General features: G+C 38.7%; 1 protein-coding gene across 2 annotated transcripts in view; it reads left to right on the top strand.

The window, feature by feature from the left end:
• Positions 1-16,690, top strand: part of LOC133616150 (dual specificity mitogen-activated protein kinase kinase 5-like) — a 119,694-nt gene that overhangs the window by 75,617 nt on the left and 27,387 nt on the right. For both annotated transcript variants that reach the window (XM_061975277.1, XM_072914856.1), the window contains 2 exons: positions 11,557-11,618; positions 11,925-11,970. In XM_061975277.1, the coding sequence (XP_061831261.1) occupies positions 11,557-11,618; positions 11,925-11,970 (108 nt within the window). The remainder of the gene's footprint in view (positions 1-11,556; positions 11,619-11,924; positions 11,971-16,690) is intronic.

Consider the following 16,690-nt stretch of genomic DNA (forward strand, 5'->3'; position numbering starts at 1 on the left):
GTGATCAAGGGTGATGGGTCAAATGCAGAGAATAATTTCGCCACACCTAGTGTGTGTGTGTGTGACAATCATTGGTACTTTAACTTTAACTTTTTAACTTTACACACTCTAGGACAGGGGTCACCAACGCGGTGCCCGTAAGGACCAGATGAGTAGCTCGCTGGCCTGTTCTAAAAATAGCTCAAATAGCAGTACTTACCAGTGAGCTGCCTCTATTTTTTAAATTTTAATTATTTACTAGCAAGCTGGTCTCGCTTTGCTCGACATTTTTAATTCTAAGAGAGACAAAACTCAAATAGAAATTGAAAATCCAAGAAAATATTTTAAAGACTTGGTCTTCACTACTACTTGGGGCGGTATAGCTCGGTTGGTAGAGGGGCCGTGCCAGCAACTTGAGGGTTCCAGGTTCGATCCCCGCTTCCGCCATCTTAGTCACTGCCGTTGTGTCCTTGGGCAAGACACTTTACCCACCTGCTCCCAGTGCCACCCACACTGGTTTAAATGTAACTTAGATATTGGGTTTCACTATGTAAAAGCGCTTTGAGTCACTAGAGAAAAGCGCTATATAAATATAATTCACTTCACTTCACTAACTGACAAAGAAACAGATAACAGATTTGGTGTCCAGTTCAAAGTGTGACATGATTTATTTAAAAATTTGAGAGTTGACTTTTGTATTTTACATGAGTTATTATTTGTACAAACATGGTGCAAAGTAATTCATGATTTGTTAAAAAATGTTAGTGGCTAGCTAGTTAAAATGGGATATTGTGATTTCACAAGACTGCCTTAGAAGTGATCATTTGAAAATGTTCAATTTGAAAAATGTGCACTTATAGAGAAAATATAAAAATAAAGTGTTGCATATTGATATTTATATGTTTCTATATATATTTATTGTGAGAAATCATTAAGATGATCAGTGTTTCCACAAAGATAAATATAATTAATTATTAATAATAACATAGAGTTAAAGGTAAATTGAGCAAATTGGCTATTTCTGGCCATTTATTTAAGTGTGTATCAAACTGGTAGCCCCTGCGATGAGGTGGCGACTTGTCCAGGGTGTACCCCGCCTTCCGCCCGATTGTAGCTGAGATAGGTTCCAGCGCCCCCCGCGACCTAAAGGGAATAAGCGGTAGAAAATGGGTGGATGGAAACTGGTCGCCCTTCGCATTAATCAGTACCCAAGAAGTAGCTCTTGGTTTCAAAAAGGTTGGTGACCCCTGCTCTAGGAGGATATGCTAACTGCTAAGCCAGAGCTCTTGAATGTAAGCAAAGGTGGGAGAATTGATACACGTATCGACAGTGACGATACCAAGTATAGTATCAGTATATGGTCTATAATGCAGTGGTTGGATCGATATTTATTATTTTAAATTAATTAATGTTTGTAATTATTTCGTCATTTGTTAATACTGTATGTTTTTGGACAAGGATTTAAATCAGGGCCAAGAGTAGGAAATGTTTTAATTGATATTGTTACACTTCCATCCTATGTTTTTGTTTGATTATAGTTATTATAAAATGTAATCATTCCAAATATCTTCAAAATGTGAAGTGTATGAGCATTACTGCCCTTTATCTACTTTGTATTGGATCGATACCCAAATTTGTAGCATTCATCCATTCTCTACTTCTTGTCCCTCTCGGGGTGACGGGGGGTGCTGGAGCCTATCCCAACTGCGTAAAGTAACCAAACAACAGAAAATATGTGCTCATTACATTTTAATAGAAGTGGAGAAAGAACTATGGTACACCAGAAAGTAACCAACCGTTAATGAATTAGTATAGAGCCTGACCAATCGCAACAGAGCAGACGTGGTTTGGAATGAGGAGTCAGTGTTTTGGCCAAGGGAAAATAATGCAGATTTACCATGTACGCAACCTTAAGAATGATGTTGTATTTTATTGGAATACACTTACTTTAGTGCTCCACTGGGATCCAATGTTGTTTAAAAAGCTCCTGAAATTAGCAGGATAGGGACCCCTTTTGTTTTAAAGAAATCATTGCGTACTACATGTTAAATCAGACTCACCTACAGTATGTAACACTTTTAGCTAATGCCTTGAAGGAGAGGTTCTCTGTAGTTTTTCCTACCATCTGTTTTTCATTAATGTCTCTTTTTTTCTGTTTGTTGAATAGCAAGCAGCTCCGCCGATAAAGAACTCCCACTTTATTTTCAAGCCTGTAATTACTGATCTAATTTTGCTTAATAATTGCTTCATGGCAATGACATGTATATTTACTCGTACCCTTGTACCCTTGCATGGTGTGTTCTTGTCGTGGAACCATGTTGACAACCGGAGGAATAATTCACACAGATGAGACACTTTCATCAGCCTGCTTGTCTTTTGTGCCACATCAAAGCTGTGGCAGCATCCCTCTCAGCTGGAAACATGAATACATGCATAAATGTGTGTGTTGGTGTTTGTAACTGTAGAAGCTGCATGTGCCAGTCAATATGTGGGGAAAACACAACCTCTGTCATAACTAAACAACACACCAAGCAGTTCATTTTAGTGTGTGCGCGTGAGTATACACGATGGTATATCACTCATCCAAGGGGAGGCAGCACTGTGAAGTGCAGTGAGATTAGAAGGAACCCATTTGTTTGTTAATTTAAATAGGTTCATGCATCAGGGTTTGCGAGAGGCTGCCGATCAGAACATTAAGGAATGGCGAACACTGCCCAGAGGTGTTTTTAAAGGCACAGCGGGGCATCAACTGTAGAGAGGTTTAATTCCCCTGAATTTGAATAAGCCCCTGCTTTTCTACCCCAGAGTTATTTTTTTGAATGCTGATGTTTACAAAATCCTTTTTTCACATCTCTATGTATGTTGAAAGCTTTCAAACTATAAAAGAGATGGTATCATATATTTTTAACCCTATTATTGTAACAGTTACACTAGCATTTCCACTTTGCGGTTCACTTGCTGCAGTCTCAGTGCATTGCGGATTTGAACGGGGTCCTATGATGCAAAAACACATTTTTTTACTTGTAGGTACCTGTTTTTGTTTATTTGGTGTCCCCATAAGTCTCGAAAATGTGAAATCAAACCATGGGGCATGGTGGAGATTAGAGATGTCCGATAATATCGGCCTGCCGATATTATCGACTGATGAATGCGTTAAAATGTAATATCGGAAATTATCGGTATCATTTTTTTTATTATCGGTATCGTTTTTTGTTTCTTTTGTTTGTTTTTTTATTAAATCAACATAAAAAACACAAGATACACTTACAATTAGTGCACCAACCCAAAAAACCTTCCTCTCCCATTCACACTCATTCACACAAAAGGGTTGTTTCTTTCTGTTATTAATATTCTGGTTCCTACATTATATATCAATATATATCAAGACAGTCTGCAAGGGATACAGTCCGTAAGCACACATGATTGTGCGTGCTGCTGGTCCACTAATAGTACACACCTTTAACAGTTAATTTTACTAATTTTCATTAATTACTAGTTTCTATGTAACTGTTTTTATATTGTTTTACTTTCTTTTTTATTCAAGAAAATGTTTTTAATTTATTTATTTTATTTTATTTTATTAATTTTTTTAAAAAGTACCTTAACTTCACCATACCTGGTTGTCCAAATTAGGCATAATAATGTGTTAATTCCACGACTGTATATATCGGTTGATATCGGTATCGCTAATTAAAGAGTAGGACAATTTCGGAATATCAGATATCGGCAAAAAGCCATTATCGGACATCACTAGTGGAGATATTATATAAAACAATCTTGCCTTCTTTCGAACTTGCTCAAAATGAGCCGTTTGGAATTTGAGACTTTAGTGATGTATTTTACTTACGTCAGCGGATATTTCCATACGTGGTAGAGATTTGCATGAATCTGCCATTTTTATTCAGTTGTAGTCGTAAGTTGTAAATGTCAAATTGTTTTTTTTCTCTATCCTCTTGTTGTGGGGCTGACAGGCTCGTACATGCACATGCATGCTACAATACTCCACTGTTGCCATTTCTTATAAAAAAAAGTATCTTATAGTTGTAACTTATATTTGTCAGTAGACTCAATACGGAAATGCTAAAAACTACAACATGGCTGACGGGTGGGAGACAGTCAAAGGTAGCTTGGCCAGGAAGAGGGGTTCGACATGGAAATAAGACAGCCCACAAAACGGGGCACTGGGAAGAGAAGTTAAGTTAAAGTTAATGTACCAATGATTGAGAGAAGAAAGTCAGAAAGAGGCTTGAAAATGGTTTGTAAAACAAATCTATGCCAAATCTTCATAAAGTACCACCATTACATGTTATGTAGACCACAAGGAACTGTTTTAAATGTAGGAAAAAAAATTGTGATTTGACCCCTTTTAAAGTACCATTGAGTACATTAAGTTTTGAGTATACCCATTGACTTTTCATGTTAAAATTACATAGGTTTTAGAGTGTATGCAGTGTTTTAAGAGTGTTTGAAGTGTTTCTAAGTATGTGTGAAAGCTGTGCGGAATGTGTGGAGGGCTTATAAAGACGTTAAATGTATACGATATTCATAAAATGTATAAATGTATAAAATAAATAGTGTCCCTACTTCACTGAAATTCACCTACCTTAGGGGTTTTGCAACGTAAGCCTGCAATAATGGAGGAAACTCTGTACTTCTACAGTATAGTGCAATTTGTAAGTCTGTGTTGTAGGGAAAAAGACTGAGATTGAGAATTTTAGTTGTAACTTCGCCTATGCAATTAACTATTCAAGGTCATTGTTTGCATTTGATGCCAATGCTAGAAATCCACATAACCAGTTGGGAACGTGAAATTACTGCTCATTCCTCCCTGTACAATACCTAACAATTCTTGAAATCTGCCTAACTGACTGAAACAGGCCGTCTTCAGTCTAAGCACACTTAACCACATCTTCAACATACTATTGCTTGTATTCTGACTCGTGACTTCTTCCCGGAAGTGAAAACCAGTGGTGGTCAACAAAGCTTAGATGGCTGTTGTGCAGCTAGCAGGCCGCGAACAATTTGAGTATAAAAGAGGCTTAAATCTTCCTGCAAAAAGCAAATACGAGCAAAAAATCAAACTATGCAATGTAATAGATCCCTATACTTTATCAAAAAAGATTTGTCGACGATTATATGTTGGTCACGTTCCCAGACATATCGAACTATTGTGCTCCAGACGTCATTCTACACGACAAAACAGATGGAAATTTGGAAAATCCTGGAGGTCTACAACTTATTTGTGTGTGGCTGGGCCATGGAATTTGATATCGATACTAAGTTAGTTGCTGTTGCACGTGCCATTTACGAGGAGAGTGTTTTTCCCCATCTTTATCAAAATATAACTATAAATCTTAACGTTGTGTATGTGCTGAAAGCTTCATTCACGGTTGTTGCTTTTGATAAAAGCTTAACTCTTTTAGGTTTTGCTCACATTTGCTTCCGTTTATTTAGACATGCCGTGTTGGCGCTTTTCATAACAAACATATGTTGAAGAAATACAAATAATATCAAGATAAAACTTAAATGGGAAATAATACACGTTGGAATTATATCAAACAAACTTTTAACGAAGTGATCTCTGCAAACTTGTGCATTCTTTGACTCTGCTCCCTTGGACAGGAATGTGAGCTGCATGCTTTTCTCTTCGTCGTTTCGTTAAATGTTACACTCTTCCGCCCTTTATGATTACCTCTCGAAGAACTCGGGAGAAGCATTTTTCTTTTTCGCGATTTGAACGATTCGTACAGCCGAAAACAACACAAGCATAGGGCATGTTTTCTTCTGAAAAGCTAAATGGCGCCGAGTACCCAGTGAGAACAGAGCTAGCTTGACCGCCACTCATATTTAATGGGTGGGATGTGAGCCGGGCGTGACATCGGTAAAATCCAAGCAAATGGGCATTCGGAATAACCACAAGCGCAGTTTAGGCTGTCATCAGCCTCTCTACTGCAGCCTGAGTTAACTACAGCTGCTCCTGCTGGAAAGCGTGGGCTAGAGAGATAGATAAATGAAGTAATGAGGTGAGGGGTGGTCAGAGGGGGCGTCTGGCAGAGCTGTTCTACATGACACGGCTCATAACCCCATTGACAATATCTAACTGACACACTCAGACATGTTACTGATAACTACATTCAGTGTAATCTTGAGTATGACTGCTTTTCCTACTCAGTTTTACTCTCTACATTTTTTAGATTGACAGTAGTTTTGTGTAGGAGAATATATAAGGGATGGATGGATGGCCAGGATACCAGAACTTTAATGCAGATAATTGTCTGATTAATTATTTAAACACAATCTCGTTATTTGTAATTGTGGATAATGAATATAATTGTGAATTACATAAATTTGTGTTTTTCTTTAAAACATTTGCAATTGTTCCCAGACTTGCAGCAGTGTACACTTGCAATGATATTTAAAAGCAAGAAAAGGCCATTTAGAATGTAATTAGAATTTTACACACAAATATTGTGTCTATATGACAAATATCTAATACATACAATAGATACTGTACACCTATGTCATCTTCATCTTCTAAGAGCTTCTGACAAGGCCAAGCAAGCCCTATTAACTTTTCATTAGTGATCATGATTGACTGTAGCCGGTGCTGTCTCTTTGACAGCAAAAAAAAAAGATTTACTTTAATAAAAGACCAAATCTGGCTCCTCCACATCGAGAGGAGCCAGATGAGGTGGTTCGGGAATCTGGTCAGGATGCCACCCGAACGCCTCCCTAGGAAGGTGTTTCGGGCACGTCCGACCGGTAGGAGGCCACGGGGAAGACCCAGGACACGCTGGGAAGACTATCTCTCCCGGCTGGCCTGGGAACGCCTCGGGATCCCCCGGGAGGAGCTGGACGAAGTGGCTGGGGAGAGGGAAGTCTGGGCTTCCCTGCTTAAGCTGCTGCCCCCGCGACCCGACCTCGGATAAGCGGAAGAAGATGGATGGATGGATGGAAAGACCAATATTCAGAACTATGGAAAACCTACTGAAGATAAAAGCTGCATTGTATTGAAAACTGCATTTAAACTCCAACGGTCTATTCATCAACATCATTTTATGTCAGACACTCACACTGTCTACCTTTCCATGCACTAAATTAGTCTAATTTAGTATATAATAGTTGGAAACATTTTAATTTGATCGTGTTTGTCTTTTGAGCAACTGGACTAACACCAAGATTATGCGATTAGAGACCAGATCTCTCGAGTGGGTGTGCGCTGCCGCAGCCAACCCTTCATATCGTACATGCGCCAGTCTCAACGCACAGGTTATTACCCGGAAGCAGATACCATTCGATAAAAACAGAGGCAAAAATTGGAATAAAGATGAGACAGTTTATTTGCTTCACAAATTAAAAGAACGGAACATTTTAAGGTGCATCGTTGGGAGAGAAAAAAGAAACTGAGATTTATTTAAAGGGGAACATTATCACCAGACCTATGTAAGCGTCAATATATACCTTGATGTTGCAGAAAAAAGACCATATATTTTTTTAACCGATTTCCGAATTCTAAATGGGTGAATTTTGGCGAATTAAACGCCTTTCTATTATTCGCTCTCGGAGCGATGACGTCACAACGTGACGTAATCCGCCATTTTCTCAAACACATTACAAACACCGAGTCAAATCAGCTGTGTTATTTTCCGTTTTTTCGACTGTTTTCCGTACCTTGGAGACATCATGCCTCGTCGGTGTGTTGTCGGAGGGTGTAACAACACGAACAGGGACGGATTCAAGTTGCACCAGTGGCCCAAAGATGTGAAAGTGGCAAGAAATTGGCTGTTTGTTCCGCACACTTTACCGACGAAAGCTATGCTACGACAGAGATGGCAAGAATGTGTGGATATCCTGCGACACTCAAAGCAGATGCATTTTCAATGATAAAGTCAAAGAAATCTGCCGCCAGACCCCCATTGAATCTGCTGGAGTGTGTGAGCAATTCAGGGACAAAAGACCTCGGTAGCACGGCAAGCAATGGCGGCAGTTTGTTCCCGCAGACGAGCGAGCTAAACCCCCTGGACGTCTTGGCTCACACCGTCCCTTATGCCACCGAAGATGATCAAGAGAAGAATATCGACCCTAGCTTCCCTGGCCTGCTGACATCAACTCCAAAACTGGACAGATCAGCTTTCAGGAAAAGATTGCGGATGAGGGTATGTCTACAGAATATATTAATTGATGAAAATTGGGCTGTCTGCACTCTCAAAGTGCATGTTGTTGCCAAATGTATTTCATATGCTGTAAACCTAGTTCATAGTTGTTAGTTTCCTTTAATGCCAAACAAACACATACCAATCGTTGGTTAGAAGGCGATCGCCGAATTCGTCCTCGCTTTCTCCCGTGTCGCTGGCTGTCGTGTCGTTTTCGTCGGTTTCGCTTGCATACGGTTCAAACCGATATGGCTCAATAGCTTCAGTTTCTTCTTCAATTTCGTTTTTGCTACCTGCCTCCACACTGCAACCATCCGTTTCAATACATGCGTAATCTGTTGAATCGCTTAAGCCACTGAAATCCGAGTCTGAATCCGAGCTAATGTCGCTATAGCTTGCTGTTCTATGTATTCCACAGAACTGGCAAGATAGTCCAGAACAATAGCAACCCTCATCTGGAACATTATCAGCCGGGGCCCGAACGGTCTTATCCTTCGGATTTAAAACGCCTTCCATCAATCCACAAAGCCTTTTGAATGAACTCTGAGACATTTAAACATTTTGTTTCCATGATTCTTCATCTGAAAAATCCTCCAAAACAACTCTCTCCTGCCAGTCTTTCTTTGTTGCGGACCTGCATCTGGTCCAAGACCTTCTTGGTAGTAGCATCATGTTCGTAGCGCAATCTAAGATCATTTCTCATTGCTGTCTGCTATTTAACATCAGCATAGCCATTAGCGATATTATATTTGCAATCTGTATCAATATTACATGTACAACAGAACTCAGCTGTTGACTTGTAAGGAGTCGCCAATGCCTTGTTTGGTGTGACGTCATAGGTCAACTGAAAAAGCAATACATTAATCCACGCTAAAAGGAATTAAATGCTCCCCAGTGTACGGGAGGCACATGGCGTTTGACCAATAGTCTCATTAGAGAGTGTGTATAGACACAGGGACTTCACATGTAGGTATGAAAATGCAAAAAACCAATGTTTTTGAAATCAGACTCATTTAGTGCATGGAAACGTAGTCATTGTCATGACCTTGTGGTGGCAAAGGCAGGAAAACGTTCAGTCTTTAAACTGCACAAATAAGGCTTCTTGCAACACACAATTGCTGCTGAAGATGGACGCAGTAAGAGAGAGATCTTAAATGTTATAAAGTAATCCTTTGTTTAACGCTGTTAATTGGTTACAAACATGATCGCGATAAATTGATTTCCGCGAAGTAGACATCATAAAATATAAATCTAATGATTTCATAGCAAGAGCATTAAAGACTTGTTTTCTCCCTTCTAAATATGTTTTCAACCTTACGAGAGCCAATTAGTCACCTTTATACTCTTTTAATCTAATATGGAAACGCTGCCTGAGGCTGAGCCAATCAGTGGCCACAATACTGAACAGCGTGCTCTGATTGGTTTGGTTTCATCTAATGGCCAATACTATTGTAGGATTTATATTTTTGGTTCATTTAGTCATTGTTATGCTTAAAAATGCTTAATTTAGGGAAGAAACGTAAAATATGCTTTAAAAAATTAAGCGAAATAAATCTACAATATGGTGTAGCCGCAATATTTGAAGCGTGTTGTGGTGAGGGACGACTGTGCAGTGGAACCTCGATGTACGAACTCAATTCGCAACACTCACTTAGCACTAGGATTGTGTACAGAATCTGGTACTTTTTAAACACAGAATGAATCCCGCCAGACTTATGGGCTTCTGATTCATGTAAAATCTAATGGTGTCATGTTACAGTACCTGGGTTGCGCGTGATGTCACACTCTGTTGCTGACTTAAGTCGCTTTTAGCACTTTGACACTTGGTGATCACTCCAGCAGCACTGAGAGCAGACTCAGCCCAACTACTTCTAGGTAATGTTGCTATTTTCATCCCAACAAAGTAATTGACTCAGAAAATGCTCCAATGTTACTTAAGCAAAGCTCCATTATTTCAAAAATGTGCTGGCTTGATGCTAATATACATTGGCTATGCTATTGATTAACATTAGCGAATTTACATGGCGATTCTATCACCTCAAAATGGTAAATTAGTTATACTTGTATATCGCTTTTCTACCTTCAAGGTACTCAAAGCACTTCGATACTATTTCCACATTCACCCATTCACACATATATTCACACACACACATTCACGCATTGATTGCGGGAGCTGCCGTGCAAGGCCCTAACCACGACCCATCAGGAGCAAGGGTGAAGTGTCTTGCTCAAGGACACAACGGACGTGACTAGGATGCCGAAAACCCTCAGGTTGCTGGCACGGCCGCTCTACCAACCGAGCCAAGCCCCTTAATTTCTCCAAATTAGTATTCGAAAACTACAACCACATTGGACATTACAATCAAATAGCTGGTGCATAATAAGTACAATACTTAGAGTATTAACACTTTTTAGGCCGCAATCTGACTAGACAGCCAAGCCTGAACACCATAAACTATACACTACTGCCATCTAACGTCTTGGACTTGCAACTGTAATTGAGACTCACAAATGTTATAATAAAACACAATATAACAACTGGACAGCAGTTGTCATTATCAGCTCCTTTTTAAATGTTGATATTAAAAAATATATATTTTATTATCAAAAACCACAAATTATTAACGCACAAAAGTTATGAAAATTGGTACCGTTGAGTACCTGTATCGAGTGAACGGTACCCATCCTACAGTAGCTAACGACAGCACTGCTCTGCTGACTAAATGAGTACCGTAGATTGATGGATCAGCTCGACCACAATGTAATGTTCTGCCGGGCATAAAATGACTGCGCTGCAGGCACACAATGGGTGGATAAAATGTTTGTACACTGAGACAAGGTTCGTACATCAAAGCGTATTTTTTATTTGGTGCGTGGTTCGTGAATCGAAAAGTTTCAACACTGAAGGGTTTGTAAATATTGTCTATTATAAACCTTGCACCTTTTTATTAAGGTTCCACTGTATTTTGTTCAGAAGTGTATTGTGTCTGCAGTTATAATGTTGACCACATGTAATTTAGAATTAAAATAATAACTTGTGCATCCAATTCTTATTTTGAAAACATGATTGACGATATACATTGTAGAATTATGCCAGCATATAAAGAGAATGGTTCACATATGTAAATATTGGTCTAAAATTGATGAACAATTACTCTTAAACTGCAACAAGGTGAGTTAACAGACTGCTCTTTCGCCATTGCTACCATCATTTATTCCACCCCTCCATTATTTCACAGTATACAGTATGTACTGTACTTTTGAAAGACTGCAATTACTTTATCACACGTACTGTAAACCTCCTGATTGTGTGGTTGGTAAAATTACACATTTACATTGTTGATCATAATTCTACTATAAACAAACTTGACTAAATCTCCCATAAACGTTTTCTTCTGTAACATGTTTGTTCTTATTTTCAAAGGATCCTCCAGTTCTGCCTGCTGGACAGTTCAGCGAGATGTTTGTTCACTTCATCACACAATGGTAAGTCTGTCAGAGCTCATCCATTCCCCGATGACATTAGTTACAATTTTTTTTTTTAATGTTTTTTTTATGATAATATATTTTATTTTGCTCGATATTACCATAGTAAGCCCTGCAACTGACTGGTGATCAGTCCAGGGTATACACCTACTGCTTATCTAACTTTATTGTGACCTGAACAGCATACATAGTATGCAATAATGGAGGGATTATTGTGTAGATTAGAATTTGTTAAATGACATACAGGCTAGAACAATAACATCAGTTAGATAGGGAGCAGATAGTGACTGCCTATTTATCTTTTAGTATGAGACGACAGCCCAAAGAGAGACCTGCACCCAATAACTTAATGGTAAGTCAAACCAATTACCATATTAAGCAGTTGTAACCTTTGAAAAAATCTATGTATCCGTCTGTGTACTTAAGGCCTGATGTACAAAGATCCAAATTTTCACACGCTAAACAGCGTGTGAAAACTATAAAATTGCATGTACTAACTATAAAATTGTGCGTACTATTAGTGGCCGTGTTGCATGAGATCTACTAAGACTAACTTGTTTTGATAATTAGTGCAGATTGTCCTATGAGGTTTTTTGCGTGCACTACTGGCATTATGTGCAGAGGTGGGTAGTAACGCGCTACATTTACTCCGTTACATCTACTTGAGTAACTTTTGGGATAAATTGTACTTCTAAGAGTAGTTTTAATGCAACATACTTTTACTTTTACTTGAGTATATTTATAGAGAAGGAACGCTACTTTTACTCCGCTACTTTTATCTACATTCAGCTCGCTACTCGCTACTAATTTTTATCGATCTGTTAATGCACGCTTTGTTTGTTTTGGTCTGTCAGACAGACCTTCAAAGTGCCTGCCTTACTGGTGACGTTTCACTTCGTTCCACCAATCAGATGCAGTCACTGGTGACGTTGGACCAATCAAACAGAGCCAGGTGGTCACATGACCTGACTTAAACAAGTTGAAAAACTTATTGGGGTGTTACCATTTAGTGGTCAATTGTACGGAATATGTACTGTACTGTGCAATCTACTAATAAAAGTTCCAATCAATCAATCAAAAGTGTGAAGGAAAAAAGATACTTGTTTTATTTCAACCGTACCGTCAAAAGCCTCAAGACTGACCGCACATGAGGACGTTCCTGTCTTCACAATAAAAGTGCCGCGCCATCGCGCCTGCGCTTTCAAAACAAGAGTCTCCGAAAGCCAGCGTAAACAAGCTAGCAAGCTACGGAGTTTGACGCCAATATATTTCTTGTAAAGTGTATAAAAACGAATATGGAAGCTGGACAAATAGGATGCCAAAAACCCACCACTTTCATGTGGTATTAGACAGAAAGGAGGAACTTTTCTTCTCCTCCATTTGAAAACGTGGACGTTATCATCACGACTGTCTGATTACAATCAACGCAAGTCATCAGAATTAGGTAATACACCAACTTACATTCTAGTCTTCATTAAAGAAAGGAATCTATATGTTAAACATGCATGTATATTCATTAAAACACCTTTAACATGTAAACAAAAACAGCAAAATAAATACTTATAAATTATATACTGTATATATCAATGTATATGTATGTATGTATATATATATATATGTATATATATATATATATGATATGAGTGTGTATGTTACTCATCAGTTACTCAGTACTTGAGTAGTTTTTTCACAACATACTTTTTACTTTTACTCAAGTAAATATTTGGGTGACTACTCCTTACTTTTACTTGAGTAATAAATCTCTAAAGTAACAGTACTCTTACTTGAGTACAATTTCTGGCTACTCTACCCACCTCTGATTATGTGCCCATGGAAACTCCCTTTCAGATTCATATTATTGTGCTCCCCAGCCTCTGGGTTTTGCAATGTTGAACAAGCAGCACACATCTATAATATGTATTTAAATTTTCTGCAATATAGAATCACAATCTGGACAAGACGTTTTTCATATAGGAGATTTATTATAAAATATTTCCTAAATGATCAAATGAACACACACATAAATGCACCAATTGAAATTGTTTTAATCAGCCCCTTAAGTCATCCGGAAGCTATAAAATTATATTGCTGAATCAACCAACGCAACCCTTTAGCAGATCAGGCCCGAAGTGTGTATCAGTGTATTCATTCACCCAAGTAAAAAAAAGAATTACAGTCGTGGTCAAAAGTTTACATACACTTGTAAAGAACATAATGTCATGGCTGTCTTGAGTTTCCAATCATTTCTACAATTCTTATTTTTTTGTGATAGAGTGATTGGAGCACATACTTGTTGGTCACAAAAAACATTCATGAAGTTTGGTTCTTTTATGAGTTTATTATGGGTCTACTGAAAATGTGACCAAATCTGCTGGGTCAAAAGTATACATACAGCAATGTTAATATTTGGTTACATGTCCCTTGGCAAGTTTCACTGCAATAAGGCGCTTTTAGTAGCCACCCACAAGCTTCTGGTTGAATTTTTGACTTGACTTGTACACTGCTCGCTGTATATATCCTACACTGTTTCAATGTCCATTTCTCAAATTATATAATTGTTGATGACTGAAGTGCTGATATCAACCAAACCTAACCCCCCGCCCCAACCCCCTCCACATCCCATCCCCCGGATTGTAAATAATGTAAATAATTCAATGTATATACTCTGATGATTAACTTGTGTGATGACTGTATTATGCTGATAGTATATATTTGTACCATGAATTGATTAACGGGGGCATCACGGTGGCAGAGGGGTTAGTGCGTCTACCTCACAATACGAAGGTCCTGAGTAGTCCTGGGTTCAATCCCGGGCTCGGGATCTTTCTGTGTGGAGTTTGCATGTTCTCCCCGTGACTGCGTGGGTTCCCTCCGGGTACTCCGGCTTCCTCCCACCTCCAAAGACATGCACCTGGGGATAGGTTGATTGGCAACACTAAATTGGCCCTAGTGTGTGAATGTGAGTGTGAATGTTGTCTGTCTATCTGTGTTGGCCCTGCGATGAGGTGGCGACTTGTCCAGGGTGTACCCCGCCTTCCGCCCGATTGTAGCTGAGATAGGCTCCAGCACCCCCCGCGACCCCAAAAGGGATAAGCGGTAGAAAATGGATGGATGGATGGATGGAATTGATTAACTTAAACAAGTTGAAAAACGTATTCGGGTGTTACCATTTAGTAGTCAATTGTACGGAATATGTACTGTACTGTGCAATCTACTAATAAAAGTCTCAATCAATCAAAAGAACTACAACTGTATATCTCTAGCTTTTGTGTTATGCAATTATACTTTTTGTGAAATTGCAAAGTTCTTTGTCAAGGATCTTATAATTTACTGCTGTTATGTGGAAATAACGTGATGGAACTTTTTCCTTGTTTGGAAAGATGTCACAGAGGTTTTTCCAAAAAACCTTGAGACTAATATAAAGTGCACTTCAGTAGTAATTCATTAAGTTAACCCTTGTATTATGTTAAGGGTGCCAAAGTGCGTAGAATAGTTAATTAATTCCATTTTGACATTGACAGACAAAAGCAAATGACAAATTTAACAGAAATGTCTGGCTGGCTGGCTTTTTGGATTATGCACCATTTAACATATTTTATGAGACATTTATGAATGACAAATGATTATTCGTTAAAGTTAGAATAATAAAAGATATTTGCGGTCCCTGTGTAAAGGCAAATTCTTTGTGGAGGTGTTTTACCTATCGAGGGAACAACTTTTAAATAAAAACATTTTTACAATACAACAAAACCACTATCTGCCTTTTTTTTTTATAAAACTTTTACATGGTAATATTTATCCATATTTATTAACTATATATTTACAGTGCATCTGGAAAGTATTCACAGTGCTTCACTTTTTCCCTATTTGTCGTTATGCCTTAAAGGGGAACATTATCACAATTTCAGAAGGGTTAAAACCATTAAAAATCAGTTCCCAGTTCCCTTATTTTATTTTTCGAAGTTTTTTTCAAAACCCATCACGCAATATCCCTAAAAAAAGCTTCAAAGTGCCTGATTTTAACCATCGTTATATACACCTGTCCATTTTCCTGTGACGTCACATAGTGATGCCGATACAAACAAACATGGCGGAAAGAACAGTAAGGTATAGCGAAATTAGCTCGGATTCAAACTCGGATTTCAGCGGTTTAAGCGATTCAACAGATTACGCATGTATTGAAACGGATGGTTGTAGTGTGGAGGCAGGTAGCGAAAACGAAATTGAAGAAGAAACTGAAGCTATTGAGCCATATCGGTTTGAACCGTATGCAAGCGAAACCGACGAAAACGACATGACAGCCAGCAACACTGGAGAAAGCGAGGACGAATTCGGCGATCGCCTTCTGACCAACGATTGGTATGTGTTTGTTTGGCATTAAAGGAAACTAACAACTATGAACTAGGTTTACAGCATATGTTATACATTTGGCAACAACATGCACTTTGAGAGTGCAGACAGCCCAGTTTTAATCAATTAATATATTCTGTAGACATACCCTCATCCGCTCTCTTTTTCTGGGGGTCTGGCGGAAGATTTCTTTGACTTTATCGTTGGAAATGCATCTGCTTTGAGTGTCGCAGGATATCCACACATTCTTGCCATCTGTCGTAGCATAGCTTTCGTCGGTAAAGTGTGCGGAACAAACGTCCAATTTCTTGCCACTTTCGCATCTTTGGGCCACTGGTGCAACTTGAATCTGTCCCTGTTCGTGTTGTTACACCCTCCGACTACACACCGACGAAGCATGATGTCTCCAAGGTACGGAAAACAGTCGAAAAAACGGAAAATAACAGAGCTGATTTGACTCGGTGTTTGTAATGTGTTTGAGAAAATGGCGGATTGCTTCCCGTTGTGACGTCATCGCTCCGAGAGCGAATAATAGAAAGGCGTTTAATTCGCCAAAATTCACCCATTTAGAGTTCGGAAATCGGTTAAAAAAATATATGGTCTTTTTTCTCCAACATCAAGGTATATATTGACGCTTACATAGGTCTGGTGATAATGTTCCCCTTCAAGCCAAGATTGAATATATTAATTTTCACTATGAATACGCTTGTTTGCCTGCCAAG

This window comes from Nerophis lumbriciformis, linkage group LG15 (genome assembly GCF_033978685.3).
Source record: "Nerophis lumbriciformis linkage group LG15, RoL_Nlum_v2.1, whole genome shotgun sequence".
NCBI classification, from domain to species: domain Eukaryota; kingdom Metazoa; phylum Chordata; class Actinopteri; order Syngnathiformes; family Syngnathidae; genus Nerophis; species Nerophis lumbriciformis.